A 17980-nucleotide genomic window follows, 5' to 3' on the forward strand; every position below is an offset into this window, starting at 1 on the left:
ACAAGCAAAAGCCTCGGACATGAGACATAATGTGATTATCTGCAGCCTCTGGGGAAAAATAAGTAGATTAGAGAGGGAAATGGTTACTCAGAACAGCCCCTGGAGCAGTGAGTTTCCTGCTTATTGGCCTTTTCCTCCTTCACTGCCTAGGGTAGAGCGCAGGGCAAGCCCAGAGCTGCACATCGAGCGAGTGTCCAGAGCTAAAGCAACTGCTCCAGGGCCTCCCAGGGTGATGCCTGGGTGCTTTCTTCCTTTGGTTTCCTCTTTCTGCACTCTCTTCCCTTTCCATGCAGCTCTGCCCTGGGGAGCAGGGGCCACACAAGTCCAGATGGGAAGGAATTCACTCTCAGACCTTGCAGAGTAGAGATTAGGGAGAAAATGGTGCAGGTTTAAAGTAGGGCCGGGGTGTGCAGCTCCGGCACAATGGTGCCCAGCATGCCTAGATACACACACACACACACACACACACACACACACACACACACACATAGGTTAGCGGCTAACAATATACAGTACAAAGTAGAAAAACTACAGAGGATCAATGAAAGTAGTAAAAAGCTGTCCCTACTTAGCTAGTTCTTTTTTTGTTGTTAGGGTTTTTTTTAGTAATAAATTCTAGTTAAACAGAACAGAGACAATACACTGAAGCATCATAATAAATTAGAACCCAGAATTAGAAGATTAAAGTGACCAAAAGTCCTGTCATTGCCACAGTAGTATCAAGGATAAAAGCCCAAGTCGGCCCACCAAGGCGGCTGCCTGTCTTGGCAGAATGTCTGTCCCTCTCTCTTCAAGGCCTGACCCTGAGGTCCCCAGGTGGCTGCCCAGACTCAGCTCAGGGTAGAGCCCCTGCCCGAGCCCCAGCATGTGGCCTGGGCCCCAAGCACTTTCTCCTGCCAGTGGTGCACACCTGCTGCCCTGCTCGCTCCCCCTGCTGAGCACAGAGGCACAGCCACAGGCTTACCACACCATGTGACACCCGCTGTGCCCACTGGTCCTCACTGTGTCCCCCAGACTTCAGCAGAGGCTGTGCCCTGGTTGGACTTAGCAGTAGGCAAAGGCCATGCATGACTCTTTGAGAACTAAAATGCTCTTTGGGGTAGACACGTACCCTCGCATTGTCTTCTGCTGGAAGCAGGTGACACGTGTCATATGCATCCTGTGGAGAGTTCCACACCTGGAGGACTGGCCACTGCAGACCCACATGTGTGTTCTGATCTCCAGATGTTTTGCATAGTAACCACATTGCTGTTCATGCCATCTTACAGTGCACATTTATCATACGTATGTATGGTATACGCATGTTATTTCCACACATACATAAGCTGTCAGAGAGAGAGAGCAGGGTGGTTAGCATTTCCCTTCCTTGCCATCCCTGTGTGTCTGCAGCCTCGTCCTCCTCTGCCCTAGACCCCCAGGTAAAACATGGTCCCCAGGCTGAATGGCCACTGTCCCCACAGGCTGCACCCAGCATGACCTCAGCCTCCACCTGGGTCTCAGTCTGTTCCCCAGCTGCCCTGTGTACCCCTCATCAGATCCTCAGATCTCGAGTTCTGAGCAAGAAAGCAGAGCAGGCCACTTCTCCCTTCGCCATGGAGCTCAGAGGCTGTCCCCCTTGTGATTAGGAGCCTGTGTTTAGGTTTCGAGATCTCGCTGCTGTCCCCATCATGGTTGTTATTTGCCCTCTCGCAGCCAATCTCTATTACATAAACGTGTGGTGAGAAAAGGTGTTTGCGGCACAGACTGCGTCAGGCTTGGCTTGTGGTAAGCGTTCTGTGAGTGAGACCAAGCTGGGGCCCGCGCCTCCCATGTTCCCAGTTAGCTACTGGGCTGACACTTTACTTCACAAGGATGCCTCTGTCACCTCGATAGGCAGATGTGCTTGTCCTGTTGCTGCCTTCACTGACTTTCCTATGGTGGCACCCCCTTCAACTCACAGATATCATCGAAATGGATTCGAAGCGCGTGCCCCGAGACAAGCTGGCTTGCATCACCAGGTGCAGCAAGCACATCTTCAACGCCATCAAGATCACCAAGAATGAGCCAGCTTCTGCTGACGACTTCTTGCCCACGCTCATCTACATTGTGCTGAAGGGCAACCCGCCTCGCCTACAGTCCAACATCCAGTACATCACTCGCTTCTGCAACCCGAGCCGGCTGATGACCGGGGAGGATGGCTATTACTTCACCAATCTGGTAGGGCTGGAGCTAGGGCTGGAGGAGTGTTGACTGATTTGGGGGTTCGTTCTGAGATAAGATCTCGCTATATAGTTCAGGCTGGCCTTGAACTGAAGGTGAGCCTCCTGCCTCAGCCTCCTGAGTGCTGGGGTCACAGGTGTGTGCCACCATCCTGGTTTCCTGAGAGCCATGAGGGCCGATGCCAGTGTGAAGTAGTTTAGCACTCTTGAGGCCAGAACCAGCATGGCTGGAGGGTGAATACTTTGTGTCAAGAGTGCTTGTAACCAAGTCACATAGGTTTCTACCTCCTGGCACTCAGCCAAAGGCCTTGTGGCTTTTGGAGAAGAGGTGCCATCACCTTAGCTCTGAGAGACCTTTTAGCTGAGCTCCCAGCTGAATTGGCCTGGTCCTGGACTGTGGTCCTTTGTAGTGAAGTCTTGCTCTGCTTGGCCTCCTGATTCCTCTGCTCTGGAGCTCCCCTAGCCCTTGACTCCCATAGTCCCACCTCTTCACCGCTGTGCAGGCTGGTGGCCTCTGCTCCCTGAGAGTCAGCCCCCTGGTGTCCCGTCCTTTGTGCGTCTCACCGCCTGTCTCACGTGATGCAGTTTTGTCATCACCTACATGCTGGCAGTGAGGGCCCTCAGGGCTGGAGCCCACACTGCATGCCAGTGTTCATTGGGCCTCAGACTTAATTCCCTCCAGGCTGAAACTGTCCTCCCTGCCCCCCATACCTCTCCTCTCTTCCTGGAGCAGTGCGGAGTTCTTGTTCCTGTTTGGAGCATCTGAGTCGCCCTAGGTCACCTCTCTGCTGGTGGCCAGGGCTGCATGGTCCACCATGCCAAGAGCAGGCAGGTGGCCTCCAGGCTGCAGTGTTAAGACTGTGGGAGAAGACGGGCTCTGCCCATTAGGAACGACCCAGGCCCCTGGGAACGAGTTTTGGGTAACTAGGAGCTGCCTGGCAACCCATTTCTGTTCCATGTTTCCCCTGCCAGTTGACGGTGTTCGAAGATGTGTGGCTGTGTCCCTTCTTACCATAAAACTGACTGATATTCACCCCATCTTACAGCTTCAGAAACAACATTTTACAGAGCTCCAGTGACTCTGGAGGTCACACACTTGCTGATAATGACTGAGGTGACAACTCAAGGGTCTCACTTCAGAGACCCTTCCTTTTTCCCTTGTGAACCAGGGGCTCATGTGCACTAGAGGACCCATGCCCACTGGATGGTGTCCTGGTGGGCATGCTGGGCCTGGCAGCTCTGAGTAGTGGCCTTATGGAACGCTTGGAGGGGACACCCAGGTGTGTGGCCCAAATCGTGACTGACTGTGAGTTGGTGATTTTTCAAGCTAAGGATAGGGAGACTCATTATCATTTGCCTATGGTTGCTATTTTAAGTTTCCCATAACAAAAATGTTTTAAAATCTATTTAGAAAAATATCTATTTGAAGCCAGGCATGGTGGTGCATGTTTATAATCCCAACATTCTGGGAGGCTGAGGCAGGAGGATCACGAGTTTAAGTGTAGCCTGGACAACTTAGTGACTTAATGAGACCCCCATCAAAATTAAAAACAATTTTTTTTAAAGGGCAAAAGCCCTGGATCCAATCTGCAGTACTGCAAAAATAAGTTTTAAAAAATTAATTGAGTACTTGTAGCTTTCACACCTGACTAACAACATTCTCTCCTCTCTCAGTGCTGTGCTGTGGCTTTCATTGAGAAATTGGATGCCCAGTCTCTGAATTTAAGCCAGGAGGATTTTGATCGCTACATGTCTGGCCAGACCTCTCCCAGGAAGCAGGAATCTGAAAGCTGGTCTCCGGATGCCTGCTTAGGCGTCAAGCAGATGTATAAGAACTTGGATCTCCTGTCTCAGTTGAATGAACGGCAAGAAAGGATCATGAATGAAGCTAAGAAACTTGAAAAAGACCTAATAGATTGGACGGATGGAATTGCAAAGGAGGTGCAAGACATTGTTGAAAAATACCCACTTGAAATTAAGCCCGCAGCCCAGCCATTGGCCGCAATAGACTCTGAAAACGTAGAGAATGACAAGCTCCCGCCACCGCTGCAGCCGCAGGTGTACGCGGGATGACAGGCGTGGTGAGAGTGCTTGCTGGAGCCCGACCTAGGTAGCCCTTCCCAAGGCCTCTGACGGGGTCTGGAACATAACTTCATTGCTTACAAAAGTCAGAGCGTTTTAAGGTACAGTAGCTGGGGCTTGTTGAGTTCATTTTGTTTCCTTTTTTCTGGCAGGGGAAGCTTAGTAAATAATAAATATTATTTATTTGAGTTACTGAAACAGATTCATCTAAGGCTTATGTGAAAATTCTGGTTAAATATTCTTTTTCTCCATGATTTTCCTCTGAGGCACTCACTGTGGTTTAGTGTGGAGTAAATAATTGCCTTTTAAGGGAGAAAACAAATCACCACAAAGTGTGTGTGAAGGGAATCCAGTGTTGTCACTGTCCAACATTTTGAAATAATTTTGTAAGTGTAAAGATAGTAGACCTATTATTGATAAGTAAATATGTACAATTGTAAATATGTAAAAGGAAAAAAGAATGGCGTCTGCAGTGCATGACATTTTGTGTCTAGTTTTTGAGTTTAAAATGAGGCGCATTGGGTGTTTGCCTTTATGTTCAGCTTGCCCCACCAAAGGACTCTGAAGCCGTTTGCATACGGCCCCTCAAACGCGGCTGTCTGCACAGTGCCTCACCCGCTCTCAGCCGTCCAGGTATGGGCATTTCAGGGCCAGGTCCTGGCCGGGCCCTGGGCTAAGGGGAGCAGCCTCAGGCACTGCAGCCTCCAGGTGTGCTCTGCTTTCTGGTGGTGAATGTGACGGGACCCCAGTGCCCACTCCCGTCTGTAGGTGAGACTTCTGGGCAGGGCCACCCTGCGCACTGTAACGTGGTTAGCAGCATTGCTACCCTCCACACTTATTGGATGCCTGCAGCGCCCAGGGTTGTGACAGGCTCTCCCCACACATTGCTTGATGGCTCATGGGAGCAGAGTCACTCTTGGGGAAGAACCACCGCGCTCTCATGATCCAGGGAGTTGTCCTGTGGTTGCTGTGAGGTGAAAAGGCCCCATTTGGGCACAGCATTGTGATACCCAACCCTCACACAGTGTGCAGCCTTTCCAAGTCCAGGTTAGTGAGGCTTTGCATAACCTAACCATGTTGGGTTAGTGGCTTCTGCAGATGTCAGTGTCCTTGTGAATTAGGGGAGATTCTGCATGTCACAGGGCCCCCTTGAACAGTAGCACATCCCCAAGTAGTGCTTCCCAGCATCTACCTGAGAGTACACCACTGTGTAGTGAAATAACTGTGGAAGAAAAGGAGGGTAAGGCTGGGCATGGTGGTGCACACCTGTCATCCCAGTATCCAGGAGGCTGAGGCAGGAGGATCACTGAGTTCTAGGCCAGTCTGGGCTATAAAGTCAGTTCAAGGCCAGTTTGAACTGCATTGCAAAATCATGTCACAAAAAGAAAACAAGGGTGGGCATAACACATGGCATCCTTTATTTAAGTTTACACATAGAATCTACCAGGCACAACACTTCTGTTATAAAGCCCTGCAGACATGAAGCATCAAGGTCAGCTGGCCACCGAGCGCCTGTGGAAGGCCATGAGGTACTGCCCAGCACCAGGGAGACTCTTCTCTTGGGAAACCGGTGCCCAAATGATGCCAGCAGCTTGCCCTTCTTCTTCCTGTTTTCTATGTATGTTCTGGGTGCTAATCCAGGTGTCTGTGATCTTAATTCCTCCGCAAGTACGGTGCTTTTAGTTGTACCTTATGTTCATTTAATAAAATATACATCCCAGCCAGGTGATACACAGCTGTAGGGATGCACATCTGAAACCCCAGCACACGGGAGGCTGAGGCCAGAAGATTTCGAGTCCAAGGCCGGCCTAGTCTGCAGTGCGAGTTCAAGATCGGCCTGGATGACATAAGACACCATCTCAAAAAGAAGAAGAAAATACCTACCAGGCTTTCACAAAAGCCGCCTCTGGGGTTCTTACGAACCTTTATAGTAGGTTGTTGAGTTGAAGTTCTGTACATCATGTTGATCCAGCTCTTCAGATGCAGACGTGCCTCATGAGGGCTTGTTTTTCTGCTGAGTCAGCACCGACACAGTGGTCAATTTCTGCTTCGCAACAAGGAAGTAAGATATTTTATGTACTGTAAATGTAGTTGGGGGCTGGGGAGATAGCTCAGTAGAGTAAGTGCCTGCCTGGCAAGTGCAGGGTCCTGAGTTCAATCCCTGGTACCACAAAAGAAAAAAAAAAAAAAAAAAAAGTAGTTGGAATATACCTTTGGGAGGAAAGCCTTATCAATAAAGGGATGATCCATCTCTCTTCCAAATAGACTGATTTTGGGGTCTTTGCTAGAGAAATACACATCATTACTAATGTCCTCACATTACAAAGGTATAGTTATTATTATTGTACTTAAGAATGAAAGAAGAGAGTTTCTCAATTAAAATTGAAAGCGGAGACAAGGGCTCAGGATTTACTATTCCTGCACTGCTATCCCTATAATTGTTCTGGGAGTTTCACCTGAGGGATGCAGTCTTCAAACACCGAAGCAAAGGAAGGAAGAACTTTATCCAATGAAGCCAGAGAGGATAGCTGGGCAGGAAGGGCTGTTGCTTTGGAACCAAAAGGCCTGGATCTGGTCTTGAATTTGATTCTGTCTCTTATGTGGGCTCCTTGGGCAAATCTCTCACATTCCAGACACCTCTGCTGGAATGGGGTAACATCATGCTGGAGTCAGGAGGTGGCTGCCAGGGTAACATGACCTAGAACAAGTAAGTGGAAGCCATTGTTTCAAAGTGATGTTTCTAGGTAGCAAAACAAGAGAGCCGACACGGAAACTATTAGTGTCACCAAAACGCTGGCTACAAAACAACCTGATACTAACCAGTGTTCTGTACTCATTGCTAACTAACCAGTTAGCAAATACAGGGCAAAATTCATTCATGATAAGAACAACGAGAAGTCACCTAGAACAGAGAGCTTTGAAAGATGACTAGGAAATCAGCCACACAACAAACGTGCCCAGCCTCTGCTCAGCTCCCTGTGCTTGCATGTGAGTGTTCTACAGTTGACATCTTCAAATTCTTCATTTTTTCCTGCAATTAGTGTTTTGCAAGTGAAGTCTGATGGGGCAGTGCCCATAGTGTCTTCTGCAGGGATGATGTTGGGGAGCCCTGCCTGGGCAGGCAGTGCCTTCTGGGGAGGTCAGGGTGGGAATAGGGGCTCCTGAAAGCTCCAGCCCTCCCATGGCTCAGAGTGGGAGTCGACTCACAAAGACCATCTCCATGTTAGCACAAGCTCAGATGTTAAGGTTATGTCTGGATGTTCCTCCAGATCCTCATTGGCTCACAGCTGGGGTTTGGGAAGGTGATGGGGTGCTGGGCACTCTAGTTGGCTTTCTCCTATATGGGCCCTGATCAGAAGAGGGGTCTCTGTGTTCTCTCTTCCTAGTCCTTTGTTCTACTTCCAGGACACAGTGCAAGGAGTCATGCTGGCCTGCCTTGAGGTCCTGGACAACAGACCAAAACCTCCAAAGGAGCCAAACCAAAACTCTCCTTGAAGATGTAGGCATTGGGTGTTGTGTCTTGGCTATGGGAACATGACTGGCATCTCAGGTGTGACTCCTGGGGCTTGTCAGGACTTGGGAAGGTCAGGAGGGCTTAGGAGCTTCATGTATTTAGCCCCTAAATACATTTATTATATGGTCACTGGATGAAGTTCAAGGAGGTCACCCTAAAGAGGAGACGAAGACTTCAGCTCACTCTGGGCAGGTTCTTGACACCTTGTCATGGAGAGGTGTTTCAGGATCTGTGTGTGAGGGGTACAGGCAGCGTTATTAGGCAAAATCAAAGAAGAATGCGTTCAGAAAGTCTAGATGCTAGGGTGGTGTGGGGTGTGCCCTGAGGCACTCATGTACCCTACAAATCTTAAGCCACATGATGTACGATGTGGTGTTTTTTTTTTTTTTTTTTTAATTCTGATTTCCCACTCCCCGACCCCACCAGCATAGTGTCCACAGACCTCTGCTGGAAACACACGGTGCTCGGAGAGGCTGACAGCCTAGTGGTTGGAGAGACAGCAGGGACTCCACAGGATCCCAACAGGGATGTGACATGCCAAGAAGCCCAGCAGTTTCTTAAAAAATTAAATCCATGACTATGCAATCCAGAAATTGTATTCCTGGATACCTACCCCAGAAATTTGTTGACTTACGTTTACCCAAACTCATGTATAGCAGTACCTTGAACACCTGTACCCATAATGCCTACCTCGATGGAAGCTATGTAAATGTCTTCAGTGTTGTATGTGGACATGTAGGCCAGGTTCCTTCCAGGCAGCATGAATCTCTCAAAAGCCACCTGGACCCTGGTGAGCTTTAGTGGCTCCTTGCTTTTATTATGAACACCTCATTGAATGACCTGGTTTGCCCACCTGCCGTTTAATGACTTAGCAAGATGCTGTCTTAGAATAAAAAAAGGGTTGAGAGAATGGCATGCTGGTACACACTTGTAATCCCAGCACTCAAGAGGCTGAAGCAGGAGGATCACTGTGATTTCGAGACCAGCCTTGACTACAAAGTGAGCTCAAGACCAGCCTGAACTGCATAACAAGATGCTATCTCAAAAAGACAAAAAACTGTAAGTCAGATCATAGAACTTTTTAAAACATTGTTTTATAGTGTAGTTATAAGCTTAAGACTAGTATCCTCATACTTTGATTTTGAAAAACATCAGTGATATAAAAGATGAGAGTATTTTTGTTGGAACAAGAAAAATTTACAAAGAAAGCATGTAAAGATAATTATTAAACCATTTGTTTACAAAAAAAAAAGGGTTGAGGGCACACTGGGGAAGCTGAGGCAAGAGCATCTCCTTGAGTTTAAAGGCCAGCTTGAACGACATAGTGAGATCCTGTCTCAACCAAACTAAACCAAACCCCCAAATAAAAAGGTTTGGGCTTGTAGCTCAGTGTCAAGGCTCTAACCTCAATCCCAAGTACTGCATTGGGGAAAATTTTTGAGCAAGCAATATATATATATATATATATATATATATATATATATTTTTTTTTTTTTCCTCCTACAACTTAGCAATATGCTTCAAAGCACTTATTGACAAAGGCCTTGAGCGACCATTTCTCCAAAGAATCGACTCAGCCTTCCTAACAGGAAAAGAGGTTACAGGTTAGGAGATGCATCAGCTCGCCTCCACCCCTTTCTGTGGCAGCCTGCGCCTCAAGGCTGATAACACCACTCTTGTATGTGTGCGGAGCTGGACTGGAACCCAGAGCCTTCCCACTGAGCTGCATCCTGCTGTTCTCTTTGTAATTTTTATTTTGAAACACAGTCTTGCTAAATCACATTGCCCACATTGTGTTTGAACTTTCAATTCTCCTGTTTCAGCCTTCCAGAGTGCTGGAATGAAGGGCAGCTGTCACCATGCCCAGCTAGGGTAGCATTTCTTTTGTGTTGTGCTGTATTTTGTAACAGGGTCTTGCTTTGTAGTGCAAGGCTGGCCATAAACTATGTAGCCTACGTTGGCCTTGAATTCACTTTTATCTCCATGACTCAGCTTCTTGAGTGCTGGGATGACAGGTATTTGCCACCAGCACCCTCTGCCCCCACCCCAGCTAGCACTTCTATGTTGAATGGCTCCCAAGTAAGAAATGTCCTGTGTGTCTTCTGGGGGGTGGGGGGGAGATGAGCACACTATGGCTCAGTAGACCTGCTCCAACCATCGGAAGAAGTACTCTAGACTCCTCCAAGGGTGCAGGGGAGTGAAAAGAATGGAACTTTCCGGAGTGCACATAGGTGTGCAACACAGAGGAGGTCAGTGGGTGAGGGAGAGGATGGGTTGATGCAGGGTGTGGGGTGACTCTGGGGCTGGCCTGTGGGTGGGCCCTGGTTCTGCCCCATGGGAGGTCACATGGGGCCTCGGCTGTGGGCCAAGGAGCTGAGCACCTGTGGGGCTGGAAAAGGCTGTGGCTCCAGAGAGGAAGTGGTCTCTGACCTGGTCCACCATGCCCCATGTTGCACCACTGGCCTCCACTTCTGAAGGATATGGAGTCAAGGTTGTTAAAAGCCAATAGCAACCAATGAAAACTAATACTGAATTTGCAAATATTAAGTACTTCCTAGCCAGGTGTGGTGGAAGTGCAGGCCTGTAATTCTAGTGCTCTGGGAGGCTGAGACAGCAGGATTGCAAGTTCAAGCCTAGCCTGGGCAACTTAGACATTTAGCAACACACTGCTTTCAAAAAATTTTAAAAGGGCTGGGAGTGTAGCTCAGTGTATAAGCTCCCCACATAAGGAAAGGGAAGAAAGGAAGGAAAGAAGGAAGGGGAGGGAAAGAAGGAAGAAAGGGAAGGAAGGAAGGAAGGAAGGAAGGAAGGAAGGAAGGAAGGAAGGAGGGGAAGGGAAGGGAAGGAAAAGTGTTCTGCCTTGTGTCTACGTGTTTTGAAAAGCCTCTTGTAGTCATAAATGGGGCTTTTTCAGAGGTGGCTGAATTTGAAGTATGTGGTACTGGGATTAAGGCTGTGTGATTCCCAAATGGGTCCACTGATTGGTTTGTCATATTTCTGGGTGGGATTAAGGGTGTGAGCACTACACCTGCCTTAGGGTATAAAAGAGGGCTAATGTGCTGTCACCTGCCTGCTTGTCATGGACTGCTTCTCCCCAAGATGCCCCTCTGCCACGTCACCCTGCCTTGGGGCCAGCTGACCATGGACTGAACCTTCCACAAACTGAGAGCTAAGTAGACCATTCCTTCTTTAGCTTTGGATGTCAGGTATTTTGTCTCAGCAACAAGAGAAAAGTAGCTAAGACAATGGGAGAGCTTCCATATGTATACTTAGTATAAGGTTAAAGAGAAATGAAGCTCTGTATCCAGCCCCCAAGGCCCAGCTGCTGTGTGTCCCCTGCTGCCAGCTGCCATGTGCAGGTCACAGGCAGGGGCAACATGGGAGCTGATGCCTGTGAGGTATCCTCAGCTGGCCTGGTCAGGCTGTGTGGAATCAGAGCCAGGAACCTTGAAGGGGTGGAACCTGCCACCTTTAAAAAAAGAATGAGCTGTGAGCAGCAAGGTGTCTGGTTGTTCCACTGTGGAATCCCACCCCTGCTGACTGGTTCTACTGTCAGAGAACAAGTGTGGGCTCCCTTAATGAAAAGCCAATGAGATGGCCTAGTGCTTGCTTGGCAAGTGCAAGGGCCTGAGTTTGATTCCAGGTACCAAAAAAGAAAAGAAAAAGGCCAATGAGAGCTGGGTGTGGTGGTGTACTCCTGTGATCCCAGTGCTCTGGAAGGCTGAGGCAGGAGGATCTCGTTTAAGCCCAGTCTTGGAAATTTAATAACTCTATCTCAGAATAAAAAATGGAAGAGGACAGGGCTGCAGTTGTAGCTGAGAGCAAAGGCTCTGCAGGGTTCAATCCCTAATATTGGGAGAAAATGTCTATTACTTGGTTTCCTCCCAACAAAACCCCTTTCCTACATATGGTGTAGCATTTATCATGGATGCACTGGTTATGGGCCTTGGCTCTGTTCTTCTGAGTTCACAGATTTTTGAGGATGTGGCCACACCCCATTCTTGGGACACGTATTTCGGTAGATTCTTGGGAGTGCAACCCAAGGCCCCCGCTGCCCTGTGGGTCCCGAGAAGTGTTCGGCTTGTCTTTGGTTTGGGTGCCCACACTGCCATGAGCACTTTGATAGGGTCTGCATGCCCACTGCCCGGAGAGGTCCTCTCTGTTGCCTGAGCTATGGGGGATGCCTGACCCCGTCTCCAGGCACCCCTGAGCTGGTCCCATTGCTGTGTGTGACAACCCTGTCCTGGTGTCTGCTTACAACTGTGAGGGCCCAATGCATAGTGACTTCCAGTTGTTCCAAGCAGCTTTTTGTATGCTTTTCTCAAATAGAATCCTACTGGGGGAGAATAAGCCAGGTGTGGTGGCACACTCCTGTAATCCCAGAATTTAGGGCAGGAGGGTCACCATGTATTTGATGCCAGCCTGGGCTACACAGTGAGTTCAATCCCAGGAAGAACTACATAGTGAGGCCTCATCTTAAAAAGAAAGAGGCTGGGCATGGTAGCACTTGCCTATAATTGCAGCACCCAGGAGGCTGAGGCAGGAGGATCATTGTGAGTTTGAGGCCAGTCTGGGATATACTGTGGGTCGAAAGCCAACCAGAACTGCATAGTGAGACCCAGTTGAATGACAGACAAATAAATAAAGGAAGAAAAAGAGCAATAAAGAAAAGAAAGGAAGGAAGGAAAGAAAGAATAGATAGATAGATAGATAGATAGATAGATAGATAGATAGACTCTATTAGCACTAGAGGATCTTTTCCATCAATACAGTGGTTCCTTGGTAGCCACAGGACATTAATTTTGGGATCATCAACAGGTCCCCAAATCCACAAGCACCCAAGTGCCTGATCTCAAATGTGTAGTATTTGCATAGCACCTATGGGCATCATGCTGTATCCTTGAAGTCATCTCTACATGAGTCATAATGTGTGCAATCACGCAAGAGCCAGAGAAGTTGCTGTTACTGTTCAGAGGATCATGACAAGAGAAGTCTGTACAGGTTCGATTCAGATGCAGTTGACTTCCCAGTATCTGGGGCTGGCTGAATTGCATGTGTCGTGTGGCTGTCTGTCTTTCTTTACTGAGATGCTGGCTGATGCCCAGCCCACCCTGCATGCCCCTCATGTTTTGCTTGGACCTGGCCAGGGCTGTCTGACTCATCATGCAGGCTGTCGCCATCAGATCCTGAGCACACTCTGAGGCTGAATGCCCAATGAGCATAGAGAACTGAGACTCATCCACCTTCCACGCATGTGTTAGGTTTCAGCTATTTTAGATCTAAACCATAGTCAAGGGGCCGGAGAGATAGCTCAGTAGAATAAGTGCCTGTCTGGCAAGTGCAGGGTCCTGAGTTTGATCCCCGGTACTGAAAACAAAAACAAAAATAGAAAGCAAACCATAGTACATGCCTTGGGGCTTCTCATTGCCATGTACAGTGAGTTGGGGACTTCTTGGCCTTAGGAAAGCAGGTCACTAAATTCTGCTGTGTTCTCTTCCTCCTCAGTGACTCAAGTGACCCGACTGCCTACCCACTACCTTAGGCCTTTCTGCCCTCAGCAGTGGGAAAATAGCAAGTCTGAAATGTGATGGTAGGACCCATGGGACCAGCAGCAGATAACCTTTTTATTTTTGTTTTATTTCATTTTATTGAGATAGGGACTCACTATGTAGTGTAGGCTGGCCTTGAACTCCCTAGGTAGCCCAGGCTGGCCTTGAATTCACAGTGATCTACCTGCCTCAGCCTCTTAAGTGCTGGCTTTACAGGCATACGCCACCAGCTGTCCAAGTACTTAAGAGGGTGAGGCAGAAGGAAGGCGCTCTTAAAGGTACGAGATCAAGACCAGCCTGGGAAACATAATTTTCTGCCTGGAAAATAAAAATAGTCTTTTCTTCAGGGTGATTTGTGGGTTGAGCCCAGTGATATTCTTAAGTGAAGGATATAAGTTCTCCAAATCAAATAGCCCTGCTAGGCATTGAGTCTCGTTTTTAGTCCAAGAACTGGGAAGTGATAACAATTCATTTCCTTTTCCTACTGCTGTGCATGTGGTATGGCATAGGTCACTCCAACCCCCAAATTATAATGTAATTCTCCCAAATTACACTCAGTGTGAGCCATGGATTTTTGTAGCTAACAAACCATCTCTGATCAGTGATGAGATTTATGACTTTAGTAAAGTTGCTTTCGCTTGACCCTCTGTTTCACAAATAATCATATTAGTTCGACAGTTTAATGTCCTATAATAGCCCTAGGTCCCACTTTAGCAGATTTATGACAATGGGCAAGAGAGTTCAAGTAGCTTTCAGGAAACAGTAAGTGTGTAATGCAGCCCCTCCATGTAAATGCAAATCATCATCCACTGGTAGAGGACTCGGTGTGCCGCACCACGGCAAGGACTTCTGAGGTTCCTGCAGGGTGCTGTCGTGTTGATTCCTCTGAGGGCTTCTGGGAAATTCACGATCTGTCCATCCTCCTCACTGTCCACAGAGTGCTTCAGAGAGAGTTGATGAATACTGATGCATCTGATGTTTTCTTAATTAGGGTACCAGTCCGTCAGTGCCGTCAAGCTATTTGATGTTATTTCAGATGTACTATTAGAATTGGCTTAGGTATTTCTAAGCCTTTGGGTTTTTTTTTCTTTTGTATGTGTGTGTGTCATACTGGGGATTGAACCTGAAGCCTTAGCCTTGATCTAAATCCCCAGCTCTTTTTATTTTTGCTTATTTTTATGTTGTGAGATAGCACGCTGCTAAATTTCTGGCTTGCCCAAATTGGGCTCAAACTTACAATCCTCTTTCTTCAGTCTCCCAGAGCGCTGGGATTGTAGGTGTGTCCTATCACACTTAGGTTAAACCTTGGATTTTGTGCATCCAGATGTTCTAGATGTCAAAGATGTTCACGTCGTTCATGATTATATTTTAGGCGGCAGGGGCAGCAATTTCCGTGCAGGCATTATGCCTACCAGTATGTTCTTGAGTCGGGTGTGGGGAAATCACCACAATATGTATTTTTAAAACTCCATATTCCAGCTTTTAACCAGACTCCAACCTTTATTTCTTCTGCGGTAATATCTGAATACCACCCCCCCAATCGAAGTAAATCTGTGGCCCCAAGGGGCTTCTTAGTGGGCCTCAGTGGCGTGGGTGCTGGGGTGCCAGGCATGTGCCACCACACCCAGCTAGCTACCACTTGCTGTAGGTGGAGCTCAGGAAAATTGAGGATGGAGGTATGATCCTGGGGATGGAAGCTTTACCTTCTACTCAGGTACTTTCTACTAAAAGTTAAGCAGCTTCTCATAATAACTCACTATATATATACATACACACACACACATACACTTTTAGGACAGTATCTACAGGGTCTCACTGTGTAGATTGGACTCATGGTGATTCTGTTTACAGCCTCCCAAGTGCTGGGATTACAGGTGCGTGCCACCACGCCCAGTCTACTCACCATATATTTTTGAGAGCTATCTTGGTTAAAAGATCAGTTTGGGGCCTACACTCAGCCTCCATCCTGACTCAGACTTCTACATTGGACCTGGGGTGAGATGCTCAGTCTCCCCTAGCTCAGCCCAAGCTGTGAGCCAAAGGAATCAGAGTGTTAGGAAGCTGCATATTGAGTCAGGCATGGCGGTTCTTGCCTGGAATCCCAGTGCTCTGGGAGGCTGAGGCAGGAAGGTTGCAAGTTTGGGCAAAGCCTGAGCAACTCGGCAAAATCCTATCTAAAAATAACAAATACAGAGGGCTGGGGATGTAATTAAGTTCAAAGACCATAGGTTCGATCCCCAGTACTACGCACATGTACACACACACACACACACACACACACACCACACAAGAAAGCTTCTTATTGATACTCTGAGAGTCAAAAGGACATGCGAAAGTTAAAGAGGGCATTTTGAAGAATATTGTTGCAGCAAAACTGAGGCTAGGAAAGGAACATCAAGGTAACCAGGAAACAATGAACAGCTTTATCTTATACCACTGGTCCTCACTGCAATAGCTCCCAACAAAAGCCAGGCATTTTTATATGGGGTATAAGCAAGGGGTGCAAAGGTGGGGCACGACAGCCTGGCAGTTCTTCAGTTAGCTAGCAGGGTGAGATCAATGGATATGGGCTGGATGAATGACCATCATTACGGTAGGCATCCTGTATGTTCCGTTATGCTCTCATGGCTACAGGGTGAAGAAAGCAGACAATTCTTCCTTACAGTTTTTTTTTTCTTTTTCCATTTCATTGTAACACATAGCTTGTGTGGTAGCAGGAGATCCCCAACAAACTGTTCGGGGAGTGTTGGATTTATGACTTTATTTTCTTGAGATGGGGTCTTGCTGTATAGCCCAGGTTGTCCTTGAACTTGGGGCAATCCTGCGGCCTCTGTCTTCCTAGTGCTGGGATGACAAGCCATAGTACTCTTGAAGAGGCAGTGTGTGCACCCACACCAGGCTGAGGGTGGAACCAAAGCTTGGGGACAGCCCAGCAGGACCAAGGTGTGTGCTGGTGGTGTTCCACAGAAACAGGAGGCTATAACTGGAGACACGGCTTTTAAATATGTGTCAGGCTCGAAGCCATAGAAGCCATGGCAGATAGGCAGCGTGGAAAAAAGAGATTTGCTTTTGAAACTTTTGATGAGCGCGGCACAGCGGTTAAAATTGTCAGAGCAGCAGCCTGTCACTGGGCACAAGGTGCAGTGAGAAAGCCTTGTGAAACAAGAGCAGCAAATGCCAGCGTATAGGCACAGTGGTGGGGACCTGACCACCTCGTGGAGCAGGGAAGAGACTTGGGCCATGGGGGTAATTCTTTTTATTTTTATTTCTTTTTTATTTTTTTAATTGAGAAATATGAATGAGACGGTTTCACAGCTGATTAATAGGACAGTTTTGATAATCAGTACATTGTACATCGTACATTGTTAGCTTCTTAGTGGTCCATGCGGGTAATTCTGACCCTGATGGAAATGTTTTGGGGGTGAGGTGGTGGCCGTGGAAGTGGTGACCGAGGGGAGGATGGAAAGTACAGGAGAGGAAGCTATGCTGGACCAGGATATGGAAACCAAGGTGGTGGATGTGTTGGCAGTGGTGGTGGGGACGTGAAGGGGACAAGGCCCAGAGGAAGTTTTGATGGCTATGGGAATGGGAAGAATGCTAGAAATAAGAACAGTCACAGGGAACAATGGGCTCAGCCACAAAGAGGTGAGTTTTGGTGGGTGCTGCCAGGGGTGGTTTGTGTGGCTGTGGTGGTGCACACTGTAGCAGAGGGGTTTCAAAGCAGCAGAAAGGTGAGATGGCACAGCCCTGAAATCCCAACACAGAGGAAGCTAAGGCAGGAGGATCACCGTGAGTTTGAGGCCACAGTGGGCTCCACAGTGAATTCAAGGCTGGCCTGAACTACATAGTAAGACCCTGTTATTGAAAAACAATAAAATAAAATAAAATAAAATACTCATTAAATATTTTTGGAGACAGGATCTTGCCAAGTCGCCACATTGGCTAGGTTTATCTTCAACTTGCAATCCTCCTCCCTCAATCTCCCAGAGTACTTTATCTTTTTTTTAATGTGTATTGGATACTGACAATTATTTTACAATATGGTCATACATGCAAATTATACTTTCATCAACGACAAATTAATATACAATTAATGATGAATATGTAAGCACAGAAACAGGAGCAGGCACACATGGCCTTACAAATATATATGTGTGTACCGTATACACATACACACACTACCCTCACACGCCCATCACACACCATACAGTGCACACATACTCCTGCACTCCTGCGCACTGACACAATCGGCCACATGTACAGACACATGCGCACCTGCACGGGATTGGACTCTACAGTATGCAAGTGTCTGTCACAGATTTCACAGACAAACGCCTTGACGTGGTCCAGCCAAGGGGCGGGGCATCCGCTCCTCGCTTCTGAGGAATCTTGTCCCGGCCTCGCCACCGTCGGACGCCAGGTGTCAGAGGTCACAGTAACGTTGGCCGTGGCGTTTTTTTTTTTCCCCCCCATTCTTCACCCGGAAACCACGGCTGCCAGAGTCAGCCCGGAGCCCTTGTCGCTGCGGCGGTGGGAGCCCGGCCGGCCTCCCGTCCTCGTGTCGGCCCTGCGGAGCCGGACGCTGACCCCAGCGCGGCGGGGAGGATGGTGTGGAGCGGCCGTGGGCCCGCCGCGCG

At 48.1% G+C, this 17980-nt stretch overlaps 1 protein-coding gene across 10 annotated transcripts in view; it reads left to right on the plus strand.

The window, feature by feature from the left end:
• The window catches only part of Rabgef1 (RAB guanine nucleotide exchange factor 1), a 65378-nt gene extending 60616 nt beyond the window's left edge, over positions 1-4762 (plus strand). For all 10 annotated transcript variants that reach the window (XM_023714372.1, XM_023714366.1, XM_023714368.1 and 7 more), the window contains 2 exons: positions 1940-2196; positions 3873-4762. In XM_023714372.1, the coding sequence (XP_023570140.1) occupies positions 1940-2196; positions 3873-4271 (656 nt within the window). In that variant the 3' untranslated portion in view covers positions 4272-4762. The remainder of the gene's footprint in view (positions 1-1939; positions 2197-3872) is intronic.
• Positions 4763-17980: the final 13218 nt, after the last annotated feature.

The sequence above is a fragment of the Octodon degus genome, unplaced genomic scaffold, assembly GCF_000260255.1.
Source record: "Octodon degus isolate 3935 unplaced genomic scaffold, OctDeg1.0 scaffold00035, whole genome shotgun sequence".
NCBI lineage: Eukaryota > Metazoa > Chordata > Mammalia > Rodentia > Octodontidae > Octodon > Octodon degus.